We start from the raw sequence: 17,436 nt of genomic DNA on the forward strand, positions 1-17,436 counted from the left end.
TCTGAGGCCAGATTTGAACCCAGGACCTCCCGTCTCTAGGCCTGGCTCTCAATCCACTGAACTACCGAGCTGCCCCCTTCAGCTCATTTTAAAAGGAGAATCTGAAAGCCTATCCACTTCTCCTATGGAAAAAATAAGCCAGAATACCATACTAAGCAGGCAAATAAATACCTGACAGGTGTCCGAGGGCTGCCAATGAATCTTCGAGGTGATCGGATTTTTGGTTCAAATGAAAATTTCTCTTTCACACTTTCAAGTACAGATGGAGCCACATATGTAAAACCCTGAAAAACACAGCAATAGTCCTGTGATGAAAAATAATACTTCCTTACATGCACATTAAGAAAACCTAAGTTATTTAATCTTACATACCAAACAGGTGTATCAAAATCGCCAACCTATACAGTCTCCCACCCTTTCCAGATCCTACTTTCATATTTGCCAACCTCCTCCCAGACCTCTCTCCTTAAAAACATGCCTCAAGAAAACAGGTTTCTACTGAAACCATATCAGATTTCTAATATCCAGAAAACAAAAACCCTGTTGCACCTCAAGGGGCAGAAAAGCAAAGAAAACATGTACTCTACAGCATGGTTAAGCATTGAGACAGATGTAAATGATATTCATGTTTCCACTCAAATATTTTTTTAAAGGAATTTAAACCAATATGCTCTGAACAGTCTCTTATGGGCAAGTCATACATCAATGGTGTTCTGACTTGTAAGTCCTGGATCACAATACATGCACCTGCTTCATCTGGCATCATAGGAAAATGAAGTTTCACATAAATGAAGTTTTCTATATTTAAGTGAAACTTACCCATTCAAGTGCCAAAACTAAAAATAATTTTAATGAAAATCTTTCTAAAATTTGTTGGTTGTACACTTGCCTGCCTTCTTAAACCAAGGACAAACACAATTTAGCTTTTTCTTGATGACTTCAAGTCATCACTATGAACAGTTATTGTTGTAGTACATAATAATACAGAATTCTGTGTCTTCTTTTTGAGTTTTTCTGTCTCTTACCTCACTGTCAGACTGTCACTTCTCAGGCAGGCACACTGAGACAGCAGTTAACAGCCCCACCTCCATCCCACTTCTAAATTGCTGCTTCTAATCTGCTGTAGGCTGGGAAACCAGATAATCAAGCTGGTTGAGAATTATGTGTTAAATATCATTTAGGCCTTACTAATAATAGTAAGACAAAATACATGACGTTTTTAGTGGAAGTGCTTTGCGACCACTACTTCTGGAGCTCAAAGGCCTTTTTCCTCATACTTCCAGGTTTGGGGCTGTGTCCCAGAGGCTTGAGATTGCTCGAAGGCTGACCTCTGGATAAGTAAGAGGAACAATCTGGTCCATTAATATCAAGTACAAGAAAAAAAAGTGTAATGATAAAGAATTAGTCAATACAATAATAAATTTCCATTGAAATGGATTGAATTCAGTCATTTAAATTTTTACTACTGGAGAGGAAACAAAGATCTCAGCCAGAGACTAATGTAATCTGTGTAAAATTCACCTTTACCACTTTTGATTTCTCCCCATCCTTAAATAGGATATTTCCAGATGCTGTCTATTAATGGGAACTACTACTCTAGGTGAAACACTATCCTACACCATTGAAGGGAAAGGTATTTTGGGTAAGCCAATTTCTGAGAAGCAAATGAAGCATTTTCATTTTTTTGTAGCAAACAAAAGAAAAAAATATTATCTAAGTGATAAACATTTCCTAAAAGGCACCCTTTTATTCAACTACACTTTTTGGTAAAATTTAGAGTTTAGCGCCACACCAGATCCAGAATTAATTTTTTAAAAACACTTCTTAATCTCATGGCTTTTACTTTCCTCCTCCACCCCTCCACCCCCAGATAGTGGGTAAACATGGGTAAAATATGGTTAAGAAATGAGATAGATCTTCAGAAAAATCAAAATTCTCTAGCAAATGTATAAAGGATACAACACAACACTGCAGTCTGTTTCTGAGATTAAAGTGTATATATGAGATTTTTTTTTTATCATTCCCTTTCTCTAAATACCACCAATCCCCTACCCCCAATCCACAGATGGGAAGCTGCAAAATAGCATTCTCTGTTCCCTAAGCAGTATATCATCTTCACTCTCCAGTTAGAAGCAAATCAATAACCTAGCCATGAAAAGCATGCTGCTGGCACAATGGTTTCTAAACTCTCCTATCTGCTACAGTATTGGATTAAAGATCATTTTTCTGAGTTCAAATGTACCATATAGGGAAAATTTCTAAAAAGAATCTCTCAAAATCTTTACATGAGTGCCTTAGGACAAGAAAAACACTCAAATTGACTTTTTGTTAAGGGGCACTCTCAATTTTTGTATTTCCTAGAGATGCATGAAAATCCTTTCTTACCAGAAAAACCTGGTTGGCACTTTCACTGAGAGTTGAATCATCTGGGCTGTCAACAGGTGTCTGCCGTGTAAACTTTGAATCAAACTGGCTCACATCCTCTTCAGATTGCTTTACAAAAATAAAATGAAAAGGCCATATTAAAGTATCAAAAAATTTTGTACCCATCTGTGAAACTTCTGAATGAGGCTCATCCCACACCTTCTGACTTTAAGACTTGCTGACTCTTAACACACTGAAAATGGAAGCTTAGAACCAAAAAAACCCACAAAATATTTTAAGAACTGCAAATTAGTCAATGACCTGTTAAATGGCTGACAATTTTTAGAACCTTGCATATCACAATCCAATAGAATTTATGCTCATTGTTGCATTGTTTTTCTCTATCTTTGTATCCCCAAGACTCAAGTATTTTACACACGGCAGGTGTTCCACAAGTTTACTAAAATGAATTATTTACCCAGACATATTGGCTGAAGTGCTTAAAACCAGATATTGGAGTCCTACATTTATTAAAGTTAGTCAACAAAGCATTCATTAATAATTCATTAATTTCCTGAATGCCAAGGCACTTGTTCAAGAAAAGAATCTTTAACTTGATTCTGGTCTTCAAAGAGTTCTTATTCTAATTGGGGAGAAAACATGCAAATAACTATTAATAATAATTGTGTGTGTGTGTCTGTCTGTCTGTCTGTGTCCCCTCCTGTAGACAATGGGATTTGAATTATCCTGAAGGAAGCTAGGAAAGCCAGAAGGCAAAGGTAAAGAGATAGAGCATTCCAAGTATGGAAGACAGCCAGTGAGAAAAGCATGGAATAACAGAGATAGGAATATAGTATTCAAGGAACAGCAAGAAGACCAGTGTTGCTGGAGCATAATTTATGAAGGGGTTTAAAGTAAATGAAACAGGAAAGTTAGGAAGGGACTAGGTAATGAAGGGACTTAAAAACCAAACAGAGGATTTAAATTTGATCCAAAATTAGAAGGGAGCCACTAGAGTTTACTAAGGAACTAATATGGCTAGACCTGTTCTTTAGGAAGATCACTTTCATGGATAAGTAGAGGTTATATTAGTGAATGGGAAGACTTATGGCAGAACAATGAATTCAGAAGCTATTGCAGGAGCAGCTAGGTGTATTAGTGGATAAAGCCAGGCTTGGAGACAGGAAGTTCTGGGTTCAAATCTAGCCCCAGAGACTTTCTAGCTGTGTGATCCTGGGTAAGTTACTTAACTACAACTGCCTAACCTTTACCACTCTTCTACCTTGGAACCAATACTTGGAATCTAAGACAGTAGGCAAGGGTTTAAAAAAAAGAAGTTATTGCAATAGTCCAGGTAAGAAGTGATGAGGGCTTGAATTATGGCAGGGGTTATTTGAGTAGCAAGAAGAGAATATACGAAAGAAATACAAAGAGACAAAGAACAAGATTTGGCAAAAGACTGGATATGTTGAATGAGTATGAAAGAGGAACAGAAAATAACACTAATGTTGTGGCATTGGATCACTGGAACTATGATGGTCCTCAATAGCAAAGGTTTTGGGGGAAAAAAATGGGCTATCTTTTGAATATGTTGAGTTTGAAAGATCCACATGACATCTAATTTGAGATGTCCAAAAGACAATTTATAGCCTGGAGCTCAGGAGAGAGATCAGGCTAGAACTAATAATGATTAAATGTGGGAACTAGCTGATTGTTGAACAAGCTAACCTAACTACTGACATAAAATGACAACAAACTTGAAAAGTTGTTGTTCCAGGGATAGCCAATTATACAGATCAAACCAATAGGGCTAAAAGTAGTTTTAGGTCAGTTTAGTCCAAATCCATCATTTGACAGATGAAGAAGCCAAGATTCAAAATGACTTGTCAAGGCCATACAAGAAGTTTGTAACAGTATAATGACTAGAACACATTATTCTCTTGATTTCTTATCCAGCTTCATCTGCCTTTAAACTTCTCAAATAACAAAATATTCTGTTTTGGGTAAGTACATTTATCCAACTACCTAATCATTCTCAAGTATATCTAATCAGCCCCAACTAGATTTTTACTAGGACCTTGTGACAGCAAAAATAACTTTTTTAAAAAGCAAGTTATAGGGGGGCAGCTGGGTGGCTCAGTGGTTTGAGAGCCAGGCCTAGAGAGGGGAGGTCCTGGGTAAGTCACTTGACCCCCTTTGCCTAGCCCTTACTACTCTTCTGCCTTGGAACCAATACACAGTATTGATTCTAAGATGAAAGGTAAGTGTTTTTTAAAAAATAAAAATAATAGCAAGTCATAGCACTAGAATTACAAAATTTCCTTGTGGGCAGAAAAACCAAGATGATTCGTTTAAAATAGACCAATCTGTGCTCTATCTTTGAACTCTACATAATTTCTAGATTCAATGGCAGTAAAACCCTGATGCATAATAGTTCACCTGCTCATTAGTTATTTTAAGGAGAAAGGCTGCCAATGATTAAGACTGAAAAAGGCTTTGAAAAACAAGGAAAGAATTTTCAGTATAATGAATTGATCAGTAAAAGTTTCTAAGCAACATTTATTTTATACAAAAAAAGTATTCACTACTGGCAGCAGTTCTTGGAAAGCAGTTACAAAATGACATTTTCCAAGAGAGGAAAGAATAAGTTAAGTCTATCTAGAGTTAATAACATGATACCTAGGAACTGACAATAATTCTTAGATTTTGGAAATGCATCATTCTTTTCAACAAAAATAAAGGTTGGATTCTCCAAAATGTTTTTGTTCATGACATACCAAAAGAGGTTTAAAAGGGGGCTCCACCTTCCGAGCCAGAAGTTCTTCCCAGTTAATGTGTCTGAAGAAAGGATGAGCCTAAGAAAAATAGAGAAATAACTGACTAGGAATAGCCCACATAGGTTTAATAAAATTTACAACTTACTATATGATTCAGGCTTCCAAGTATAGTTAACATTTCTACCTCCCTCACTTTAAAATTTTGAAAAGTATCTTACTGAGACTCCAACATGTCAATTCTTACCTGAACTTCTCCAGCATCCCCAGGACCAGCTCCAAGACGTGAAGCAGCATTTCTTTTTAGCAGCTTTGAGGAAAAAAAAGAAAAACAAATGAATATTTTGAAACAGATGACTCTTAGGAACTTTTGTTGAAACTTATTTATTAAAGTTATAGTATCTATTTGGGGGTAATTATTCCTGGATATTATTGGGGGAAAAGAAAAATGAGTTTTTGATCAAATACATCAGGATTTTACCTTGAACAAAAGGACAGCTGTCAGTCCCATCTCCATGGCCATTTTATTTCTCAAAACATCTGTATTACACATCAGTTAAAACGGATTAAAGCACAATCCTACTTGTCTGTCTTAAGCCAAGGACAGATGTTTCGTGTTCATTCTTGTATAAGAATATACATGAAGGTATGTGTATATTTGAAGAAAATCTACCTTTTTAAGCAGATCTCTGGCTTCTTGTGTGAGGTAGGGAGGCAAATTAAGTTTACATTTGAGAATTTTGTCAATTGTCTTCTTTCTGTTCTCCCCAGTAAATGGGGGCTAAAAAGAAGAATAGAAGATCAGTTAGGGTAAAAAATATAACAAGAAAAAACCTTACAAAGGATTAAAAAAGATAGTTTTACAAATTGTTATGTTTTCATTAAACATTATGGTCAATTATATGATAATATGCATGAACATAACAGTTTTCATGCCGAGAAATAAGCTGATTTCTAAATATATGTATATTTTAAAAATACCATGATATAGCATAAAGGTCACTGGACTAAACAGATCTAGATTCTAACCCAGGCACTGTCATTAACTTGCTAGGCAGTCTTGAATAAGTCACATAAGCTCTTGGCTTGTTTCTCCACCTAGCCCTGTCTTTTTCACAGAGTTGTTCTAAGAATCAAATGAGAAAATGGAGCTAAAAGAAATTTTATAAAGTATTGTTTCTTTCCAATAGATTTCTGGGGATTTGCTTTGAAAACAGCTTAAATCCATACTATAATGGTAACTTCTATTTAAATATGCTTCCTCTTCACAGAAGGTCCATCACTGTGATTCAACAACTACCCGCCATGAGATGAAAAGCATGCAATCTTTAACTGTGCACCTACTGCTCCAGTCAGCATGTCATACATTAATGCCCCCAAACTCCACCAGTCCACAGCACGATTATGGCCACTTCTCATCAAGATTTCAGGGGCCCTATAATGAAAAAAAATCCCACATAAAAATACTTGGTAGGCGATCCTTCAAGTTAATTAGCATTTAAAAAAACTATATCTGAAATTAAGAATTTCACTAATAAGTAAACATTGTAAACTATTAAAGCAGGAAAAATGTAGCTATTACCCCCAGACCAGACTTATATTGCTTTCAACATGCAGCTCACATGTATTCTATTGTTCCACAGAACGTGTGTGTAACTGTTCCATCATGAATAGATTCTTTGCATAGTCCAAAGTCTGTCAATTTCACATGACCTGAAATGAAAGATGATAATGAGGTTATTCTGAGAACTGTAAGTATATATAAAAGAAACAAAAACATTACACAGAAACAATCTGTTTAGAGCCCTTCTACATTTAACTTTTTCTTATTCAACTGTTTCTAAGTACCCAATAAAAAGCAGGTATTATGAATTTAACTCTATCTTTTGTCTACTCATAAAATTGGAATGTCAAAATATGAAGTGGGTAAGCAGACATTTTCTGCCACCAAGGTGGAATCAGGGAATAACAGGTCAGGAAGAAGTGGATGTCCATGCATGGCTCCCATTATGACTCACCTAGAATACATTATCATCCATTGAAGGGACCATCCTAGGTTGAAGATGCTTCTCATTAATTGGTTAAAGGATCTAGTTTACATATAAAGATTGAAGCAGATTTCCAGCCTCTTTTACATAGAAATGCAGCAATATACAAATACATAACGGAATAACAAAGAATAGGGGCTCAAAAGCTTATAAATAAATGCCTTATTTATGGCAACAAACAGATTAGGCGTATCTTGTCATTTACCCATTAATGGAGATAAATAAAACCTCTACATAGTAGAGACTCTCAGTACTAGAAGAACTCTCACACTAATGGGCACTTTCATCTCGGGACTTTCTTTTACTTATATCATTAGAAATCCTCAGCTATTCTAATTTACTTCCTATTCCTTAGATATGACTGGGAAAAAACAGGTTAAAGCTGATGTGGTGTGTGAGTTCACCATATATTCAAAATAGGAAAAATGATATTTCACCAACATGTGAAGACTAATGTAAAAAAGATTAGCCTAAGTGGTTAATCTTGTCATTTGCCTTGGAATTCAGAACCATGGCTTAAATAGATATTCATGCACACAAAAATAAACAGGAATTGAAACACACATAGGCAAATAGATTCCATGCCCAAGAGAAAATGAACTTAAAGAGATTCAGAGAACATTTTAAGCAATTGAAAACAAATGTCTTCATAGAAAGGCACATGGTTCATCTTTTATTTTATGATACTGGCCTTAGTATCCAAAGAGTCATTTCACTGCATTTCCTATTCAAGAATTCTACCACAGCTTACTAATAATACTAATACTAATAATGAGTTACGGATACTTCAGACTACCCAGTTTCCATAGAAACTTAATAATAGCAACCACATATTTTGTGACCCATCCCTCCCTCCTCCTAATCCTATGTAAAAAGTCAATTTTTCTTCAGTAACATGGTTCTGGAGTGACTACTCATAAAGCAGAAACTTAAAAACAATAATCTTGCACATGAAATGGAAAAGAAAAGTATATTTTTAATAATACCAACATTGCCAAAAATTGGAGTGACAGTGCTACCAACAGAATTGAGGTTCTAGATCTGAACAAAGGTGCTCATAACTAATGATTAGGAATTGGATTCTAATTCTCAAATACTAGTTTTTGAAATTATTTTAAAAATAAGATATAGTTCAAAGTATAAGGATCAGCCAGTATTGATTTAATGGACATACAGGAAAACATAATATATAAGAAAGCCTCATTAGTCGGGTATGCTGTAGGGAGGATTCTTGTTAAGGAAAAGGTTGGACTGGTCACCTCTGAGATCATACTGGGAGCCATCTGTCTATAGGAACATATGGCTGCCCTTAATTCTGACAAGCAAAAGGATTGGAAACATGCAGTGTCACTAATTTTTCCCCTAGAGTTTTAAAATAGAACTTTAAAAGAAAAAAATTAGCTGTTGGGTTTGATTTTTATAGTTCTTTACTTAAAGCACTACTATGTAGTAAGAATTTCCCTGCAGAGAGATGAAATAAAAGCAAGGAAATAAATGATACTTCTTTAAGTGTTATTAAAGGAATCACTGCCCTGACTAGGAATGTTGAACATCTGTCATTCCCATCAATCAAAAAGTAACTAAGTAAATGCCAATAAATATTTTGGTGCCATGAAATTTGGAGAGAACATTTAGTGCAACGAATATGGTGACTTTAAAAATATTTGTGACCTAGGTAGAGGATTTTAAGATGATTATTTACTATAGAATTGTTTACTGTTATCTCCACCTTGGTGATTAAGCATGATATTTTCCGGCTTCAGGTCTCTGTAGATGATCCCTTTTTGATGTAAATGCCCCAAAGCCATGGAGATTTCTGCCAAGTAAAAGCTGGAACAAAAGTGATTTGACATAATTAAAAATACTAGCCTCCCCAAAATCAACTTATATACTGAAAACAGTTAAGCATGGAATAACAATTCTTTTAAAAGACTCATTAGACATACATGAATAAATTATTAGGGAAAATTTAAAATAGCCTAGTTTTTTGCTAATGAGCATTATAAAGTAAAACTATCAAAAGTTAACTTGCTTTAATATACCACTACAATTTCAAAAAAAGTCTCAAACCAATCTCTCTCCCATTGGTCAAATTTTATTTTGCTACTATTTCGTTACTGAGTTAAGGTCCATTTGGAGCCAGCCAGCCCACAACTGAGTAATATTCAAATTCATCCACTTCCATAGAATAAAAGGTTAAATCAACCCTCTCTGCATTGGAAAAGCTTAATATAGTACAGGACTGGCTTGAGCACAATGCTGTTAATCCTGCAGCATAGTTATTGAAAGCCTGAGACAATTTGGAAACCCCCAAGACCACTAACAGATTACACTAGGGCTTAGGGCAATGATGGCAAACCTATAGCACAGAGTGCTTTCTTTGGGCACGTGCGCTGCCTTCCCTACCCACCACCCACCACCTAGTTTGTTACTAGAAAGGCAGAGGAACTTGGGCAGAGCATCTCCCTTCCACCTCTCCATCATGCCTGACATTTTGTATCATCCATCCCTCTGTCCAACAGCCCAATGGGAGAACTTTCTCCCTCTCCTATGTGGGGTAAGGGGGGGAAGAGCAGGGTACACTGGGCACTCCGTGGGGAGCCAGGCACAGCACATGGTCTCTAAGGGTGGGGTGGGGCTTGGAACAGTCTCTAAAAGGCTCACCATCACTGCTTTAGAGAATTCTTAAATGCTGTTTCTGTTAGAAAAAGCCTAAAATTAAATAATGGAATGAAGTTTGGTAATTAGGGCCATAAATTTAAATTTTGTTTGATGTTCAATTATTATATAGAAAAACAATCACTATTCCCCAATAGGGTGATTTCATTGGAGGATGTGCAACTTTTCAGTTCCAATATAGTATTAATACCTAGTTTGATACCCATCTCCTCCTGATATGGAAGTGACCATAAGATTCTCAAAGGTATAAGGGGCTAAAAAAACCTTCAAGTATTGATGTAATGATACACTATGTGCCTTTCATCTGAGGACCAGCCAGCTAATTGAAAGGCTCACTTTCAGAAGGCTGGCCACTAGGTAATAAAGCACTCTACCCAGGATGTGGAGTACCGTCAGATTGAAACTTCAAATTTGCCAGTGAATGAGGAATTCATATGTAAAGAGCCTCTGCACATCTGGGTGTCCACAGAGAAAGGTATCTATTTTTTTAATTTTATTAATGATCTAAAACTACAAAACCATGAAAATTTCACTTACCACGCTGTATCTTCCATAAATATTCCCTCTCTTTCTAACTGCATAAATAATTCTCCTCCTATAGAAAGATGAAAAGAATATTTGAAAAAAATCTCCATTTCTGGCCTCTCCTTTTAAACTCAATATTCTTGTTTAGATGATAACAAAAATGTTGGCTTCAAAACTAAAATGAAGATCTGACTTGAAATCCTAGGTTTTATATTACAAATTACATATTTGTAAAGATCTCAGATGAAGTAAAGCCTTAAGCCCCAGTAAAATTTATTCACAATAAGAGATGTAGTATACTAGCCATATCAAATACTAAGTGACTAAATCCTCTGGGCCCATATAAAAAAAATCTCCCCCCCCAAAACCAACCTACCAAAAAAAAAAAAAAAACCTGACAGAGACCCTCCAGAAATAAACAAATGAATGGGAAAAAGTCACACAAAATTTTTGCCTAGGAAGGGGATACCATGAAATAAATGTCCCATAGCAAATAATAGGTATACCCAAATTATTCATTTTATCTCACTTCTCAACCCCTTCCAATCTGGCTTCCAACCTAAGCACTCCATCAGAACAGCTCTTTCCAAAGTTGGCAGTTATTTCTTAATTGCCGAATTTTATGGCCTTTTCATTACCTTCATCCTGCCAGACTTTTCTGAAGCATATGTCACTGTCATTTGTCCCCTCCCTCCTAGGTCTCCTCTGAGTTTTAGTGACACAATTCTCTCTTTTTCCTCTTTACTGCCCTTCTTGTTCCTTTGCTAGATCATGATTCATATACCTTGCTCTTTGTGGCTATATTCCAAAGGTCTGTTCTGGACCTTCTTCTTTAGAAATATGTATACTTTTCTTTTAGGGCGACCTTATCAGTTCCTATGGTTTCAATTATCTCTATGTAGATGATTCTCAGATTTATATATCCATGGCCCTAGTCTTTCTACTGAGTCCCATTAGCAATTTCCTATTAGAAATTTCATATTGAGGGCAGCTAGGCAGCTCAATGGATTGAAAACCAGGTCTAGAAATAGGAAGTCATAGGTTCAAATCTGACCTCAGACACTTCCAAGCTGTGTGATCCAGGGCAAGTCACTTAACACCAATTGCCTAGCGCTTCTGCCTTGCAACCAATACTTAATATTGGAAAGCAAAGATTTACTAAAAAAAAAGAAAGAAAAATTTCAAACTAAATATGCAATAAGAATCATAAAATCATGTGGCCATATCAAAAAATGAATCAATTATCTTTCTGCCCCTTTCTCTTTCCCTAAATCCATTCCTCTTTCAAATTTTTTTGCTTCTTTCTAGGCATTCAATTCACAACCTTGAAGTTGATCTTTAACCTTTTTACTCTTTCTGACCCTACATATCTAATCAGTTGCAATTCTTTCTATTCCTATGTCTACTATCCTAGGTCAGGCCTCATCATCAGTTGTCGGAACTATTACAATTGGTCCCTATTTTGTCTCACTGCTCCATGTCTCCCCCCCTTTCCAATACATCCTCCAAAGCCACCAAGATGCTATTCATAAAGCACAGGTATGACTATGTTCTTCAAATGCTAGAGGCTCTCCATTACTTGTTTAGTATTCAAAGCCCCTCACAACATGGTTCTTTTCTGCCTTATTATATACATTACTACCCTTTTGATCTTATTATACTTCCCCATCGCATACTCCACATTCCAACCAAACTGGCCTTCTTGCTGTACCTCACGCAGAGCATTCCATCTCTGGATCTGCCCAGGATATGGAATGTTCATGCCTGGAATGTTCTACCTCCTCACCAGATTCCTCTTGGAATCCCTAGTTCCTTTTAAGGCTTAGCTCAAACAGTTTCTATTTTGGCCCTTTCTGATTCTTCTAGGTACCAGAGCATCCTCAACAATTGATCTTCTATCTATTTTGTATATATTTATATATGCACATCATGTTGTCTCTCTGGATACAATGTAATCTCCTGAAGGCAAGAGCTGTTTCATTATGGTATCAATAACCCCAACCCTGGTCTAATGATTCACTGGTATAAAGCACTTGAAAATTCCAGCAACCAATGCAGAAGGCAAGACTGAGAGTGGCCTGGGACACTGAGGAATGCATCAAAGGCAAGATGAGGAACCTCCGATCTCCAAGGCCAGCTCTATCCACTACAACATATTGCTGACTCACTATGCTTGCCATATAGGTGCTGCATAAATGTTTGCTGAGAGAGGCAATTACAAATCTACTGACAGTCATATTCATTCCCATCATTCAATTTTCTCTAAAAATTCAGGATTGTAGAGAGCATTTTTAACTTTTATTTGTACCAAAGTATCCTAAGTCTCAGTACATAAGGTTAAATTTTTATTACCTCACTGTACAAGTAACTACCATGAGACCAGAAAAAGATTTAAGATAAAAAGTTTAAAGTTGAGACTCATTTTAGCCATTAAATGTTCCTTTGTACATAGCTCCAAGTAACAATTCTTAATCAGTTTTTAACTACTTTTTTGTCAATGTGCCATTTCATTCACAATTTAAAATGCTAGTTATGAACAAAATGTTATAAATTGAATGTAATGTTCCACAAGGTATTGTCCCACTGTCTCTTAATCTCACATCCTTGTAATCTTCAACTCTGGGTAACCCCTGCCATCTGCCTTCTTTGCTCTGACTCAAAAGCCAAATTACTGAAGGAATCCATGTGTTGTGGTGACTGGCTTACACTACTTTTCACTCATCTGAACTCTCACTGAAAAATGGCAAATCCTTTTATTTGTCATTCATAACTTCCCTATCCTCTTTCTCACACTGGCTATTCTTCTAGCCCCCAATTTAAATCCTGCTCTTTTTTTTTTTAAAGCAGATTAGTTTATCTCCTACTTTGCTAAGACTGAAGATGCCACCAAACTGGACTAGTAGCTGCTACCCAAATTTGATGTACCATCTCCTGCCTCTGTGTCCTGGTATAGATTCTAGCACACATGTGATGCACTTCCTTTTCGCCTCCACCTGTCAATCTCTCTTTTGCTTTAAAGCAAGAGTACAGGTGCCACCTCCTCTGTGATTCCCCAGCTGAAACTGATTTTCTCCCTCCTGGACATTTCCCAAAGCACACCATTTAAGTCTCTGCTGTGCCCCTATCACACTTTACCTTGTAATTTATGTAACTGTGTATATATCATATAACTTCTAGTTGGCTATAAATTCAAGACTGCAAGTGTGTCATTTTTATGCCCCCAACACATAGCACAGTACCTTGTACGTAGGAGGCACCTAATTAGCTGAATTGAAAAAGCATTCATTTAATTTACCTAAATTATATCTTTTGCTTAACTTTATTAATAGAAAAACAATAGTATCTTTTGTATAATGTTCATGACCTGATTTCCAGAAGGATTAGGAATAAAGGAATATAAATAGTGCATACTGACCACTGAGATACTCCAGAATGAGGTAGAGTTTTCCACCAGTCTGAAAGGCATAAATTAGGTCCACAATGAAGGGATGCTTTACTTCCTCTAGGATGTTTCGTTCTGCTTTTGTATGAGCTGTATCTTTTGCATTTCTTACTATCATAGCCTAAAAGAAGAGAGAACAAAACAATTGAAGCATTTATGTCAGACATATTTGTACTCGACATACATTTTATATTATCAAAATCAGCAAATACTGATGGAGTGAACTATTTTCACCATTACCCACACATAGTATGCCAGGAAAGTTCATCATACCAGGGTCATGCTGTAAGGTTGATGATAACCCATATTGTTGCCTAGCCCGCCCAAACTGATATTCTGAGAATGATGTGCCACTAGTACTGAGTCCATTATTTTTGATCATCCCCAATCCTGGCTCTGAGATTTTAAAAGGTCAATGAGTGTGTAGCCTATTCTAACCCCCAAAATTCTTTCCATAGCACTCAGAAATGACAATATAGCTCAGGATATAGTTTGGTCAAAATTTGTTTAGAAGCTTCTCATTCTGAACAATATGGAAATGTTTTACATGATAACACATGTATAACCCAGATCAAATTGCCTGCCAGCACTGGGAAGAGGAACAGAGATAAGTTCAATAATATAACTTAGGAAAACCTCTGTAGAAACTTGTTATAACAAGTAATTTGTAATAAATTAGTAAATAAATAAATAGAAGCCTCTCATTCTAAAACAGTGATTCACCAACCAAAGCCAGGACTTTCACTGAGATATTTCCTAGACAAATATTAAATTTTCTACTTCAAAATTCAGTAATTTTGATAAATTTGTTAATTCTCAAAAGATTACAAAGGAAACGACAAATGGAAAGTATGAATCCTATTTTACAGAAATTAAGGTTCAATAAACTTAAATTTGATAAGATCTATAAATCAACTGTAAGCTAAGAATCATGTTTTTTAACATTCAGATCACTGAGTTACTTATATACTTCCTTAAAGGGAAGAATCAGTAAGCCCCAAGTACCCTACTGAAAAGCCTACTGACAAGAACATCAAACAAGCAGAGATAAAGGCACTTTTTTACTTGTTCTAGCTTAGTGATTGTATATAGTCTTGTTGGGGAACCACACAAGGCTCCCGCCTCTATACATGAGAGTCTCTAACTTTCCAATCGTATTTAACATTATTCCTTTTCACATGCTCTACATTACAGCCAAACTGGACTGCTAGCAGTTTCTCAAACTTGACATGTCAACTCCTAACTCCACTTTTACACAGGCTAAGGTAGTCTTCTGTGTTTGAAATGTAATTCCTTTCCAAAATCTTTTATTTTCCTTCAAAGATCAACTAATTTAATTGTCCTTTCTACCACAGAGTCTTTTGTTTGGCTCCTTTCTGCTCCTTCCTCCAAATCTGACAAAAAATTTTAAGTGATCTTTCCTTTCTCACATAATCCTGGAATACTTTGGAGCTCCATACTTTACATTCTGCTATTCTTCTACATGTTTTATTCCTCACTTCACTGCCAATAGGGAGATGGAAAAACTGAATGATACATTCAGGACAATTTAAGCTCTTTGAAGATAAGCTCTTTGAAGATAAACACTACGTCATTTTTAGCTTTGTATTTTCGGCTCTAAGCACTATGTTTGGGATATAGTAGGCACCAAATAATTAGTCTGCTTCTTTAGGGGGAACTCCCACTATCACCACATCCTCCCAAAGCACACTCAAAGAGGTTGATAAGGGTGGGAAATAAAGGTTATATGGAATATAAAAAGTAGTCACCTTTTTAAGCACCTTCATGGCAAATATTTTCCCAGTATTTGCTCCTGTTACTTTTCGTACTTGGAAAACCTAAGTAAACATAAAAGTTAAACTTAACAGATTATCATGAATAACCAAAAGTTGAATCGTACTAGGGATAGGTAAAGCGGTGTGCCAAATTTTCATACTTGTTAATCATAAAAAAGGAACAAGTCAGGGGTGTAAATAAACTATAAATACAGAATGTCCCCTAAGCCTTAACCTTTAATAACTTTAAAAATGCACTAAGGATTGCATGAAAGCACTGGTATAACTTAAGTTATTTACCACCTCAGAGAAGGGGGAGAGAATCTGAATCACAAAAGTTCAGAAAACAATTGCCAAAAATTGCTACTACATGTAACTAAATGAACAAAATTTAATTTAAAAAAAAATTTTTAATGCCCTAAGGGGCAAGTTAGGCAGCACAGTGGATAGAGCACCAGGCCTGGAAAAGGGAGAACAAACCTGGGTTCAAATGTGGCCTCAGACACCTCCTAGCTGTGTGACCCTGGGCAAGTCTCTTAACCCTGATTGCCTAACTCTTGATGCTTTTCTTTCCTAAAATTGCTATTAAGATAGAAGGTAAGGATTGGATTGTTTTGTTTTGTTTTTAATGCACTAAGACTGTGGGAGACATCATAGATAATAAGAGCCAGGAAAACATTATGTGCAACTGACCACTTGAAAATGCTACCTAGGTTGAAGATCAAGTTCTAGTTTTATATACAGCACTTGACATTTTCTATTTTGGTCTGTCGCCATCTGGTAGGAAAAACTCTTCAATGGGATTTCAAATGCACAGAATGTTTCTTTACTATACAATATCCTAAAATTTGCTTAGAATAAAATTATAAGCAGAGCTTGAAGAGAAATTTATACAAAACTAAAAAGTCAGCTAATATTTCATAAATCTCTTCTAGGAATGCTTAGAAAAAATGTTCTACTGTTTTTGCCTCAGAATTTAACAATGTGGAAGTCAATAGGAATAAGTATTATTCATTTAAGCCCTATTATAACAAATAGGAATAGTGATAGGAACTGGACCTATGATTTCATTGATACAGATAACTCCAGAACTAACAATACAGTTCATCACCTTCTCCCTACCTTCTAGAGAACTGAGAAATTAAGGGCCTTGCCCCAGGGTATGGGTCAGGCAGGCAAGACTTGAACCTAGGTCTTCTGACTCTGAGGCTGGTTCTTTAGAAAAACTAAATAATTTTTAAGCAGTAGTTAAAATAATCAGATATTTAAAGCTAAAAATTTCCTACTGTTAACATCCTTGCAAGGTGAGAGTAGCTAGAAAAGAATTTTCCTATCACTCCTCAATTCAAACAATATGAGGCTCTCTCTTCTGCCTCCAACCAACAGTTTAGATCAAATTATCCATTTCAGTGAGAAGACAGTTTTTATTTGGCATATGGTAACTTTAACAAAATATTTCCTACCTTTCCATAGCCTCCTTTACCAAGTACTCGAAGTAGCTCAAAACATTCTGGTCTAATTTTTTCTGGCCCTTTGTTCACACTGGTTTCTGAGATTTCAAATTTTTCACAATGTTCCATGCCACTGGGGAAAAGAAGCAATACCAAAAGTCAACTGACAAAAATTTATATTAGATTCCATTTTATTTTCAGAAAGAAAAAGAGAGATGTAATCCCGTTAAGTAAATATCCATGCTCTGAGGAAAGCTAAAGGAGAAAATATGTAGAAGCTCGGATTAAAGTACTCCAACGATGACAATCTGAATTACATACAGAGGATGTTATTAAGCATTTTCTATTATAAGCATCACATACCTTAAAAATGAGCAA

General features: G+C 36.0%; 1 protein-coding gene across 4 annotated transcripts in view; it reads right to left on the reverse strand.

Moving 5' to 3' along the window:
* Positions 1–17,436, reverse strand: part of RPS6KB1 (ribosomal protein S6 kinase B1) — a 33,002-nt gene that overhangs the window by 4,434 nt on the left and 11,132 nt on the right. Inside the window, exons 3-15 of one of the 4 annotated variants that reach the window (XR_008916323.1) lie at positions 17,071–17,191; positions 15,602–15,670; positions 13,806–13,953; positions 10,403–10,460; positions 8,889–9,016; positions 6,761–6,851; positions 6,483–6,573; positions 5,812–5,919; positions 5,386–5,448; positions 5,142–5,219; positions 2,386–2,493; positions 1,026–1,127; positions 185–284 (exon numbers count right to left, since the gene is read on the reverse strand). Coding sequence is in view for 3 of the 4 variants with exons in the window: in XM_056816481.1 (XP_056672459.1) it covers positions 172–284; positions 2,386–2,493; positions 5,142–5,219; positions 5,386–5,448; positions 5,812–5,919; positions 6,483–6,573; positions 6,761–6,851; positions 8,889–9,016; positions 10,403–10,460; positions 13,806–13,953; positions 15,602–15,670; positions 17,071–17,191 (1,176 nt within the window). In the remaining variant the exon portion in view is untranslated. Of the gene's footprint in view, positions 1–171; positions 1,128–2,385; positions 2,494–5,141; positions 5,220–5,385; positions 5,449–5,811; positions 5,920–6,482; positions 6,574–6,760; positions 6,852–8,888; positions 9,017–10,402; positions 10,461–13,805; positions 13,954–15,601; positions 15,671–17,070; positions 17,192–17,436 lie in introns of those variants that run through there. The other 3 variants (XM_056816481.1, XM_056816482.1, XM_056816483.1) reach the window with 3 other exon arrangements.

This window comes from Monodelphis domestica, chromosome 2 (genome assembly GCF_027887165.1).
Source record: "Monodelphis domestica isolate mMonDom1 chromosome 2, mMonDom1.pri, whole genome shotgun sequence".
NCBI lineage: Eukaryota > Metazoa > Chordata > Mammalia > Didelphimorphia > Didelphidae > Monodelphis > Monodelphis domestica.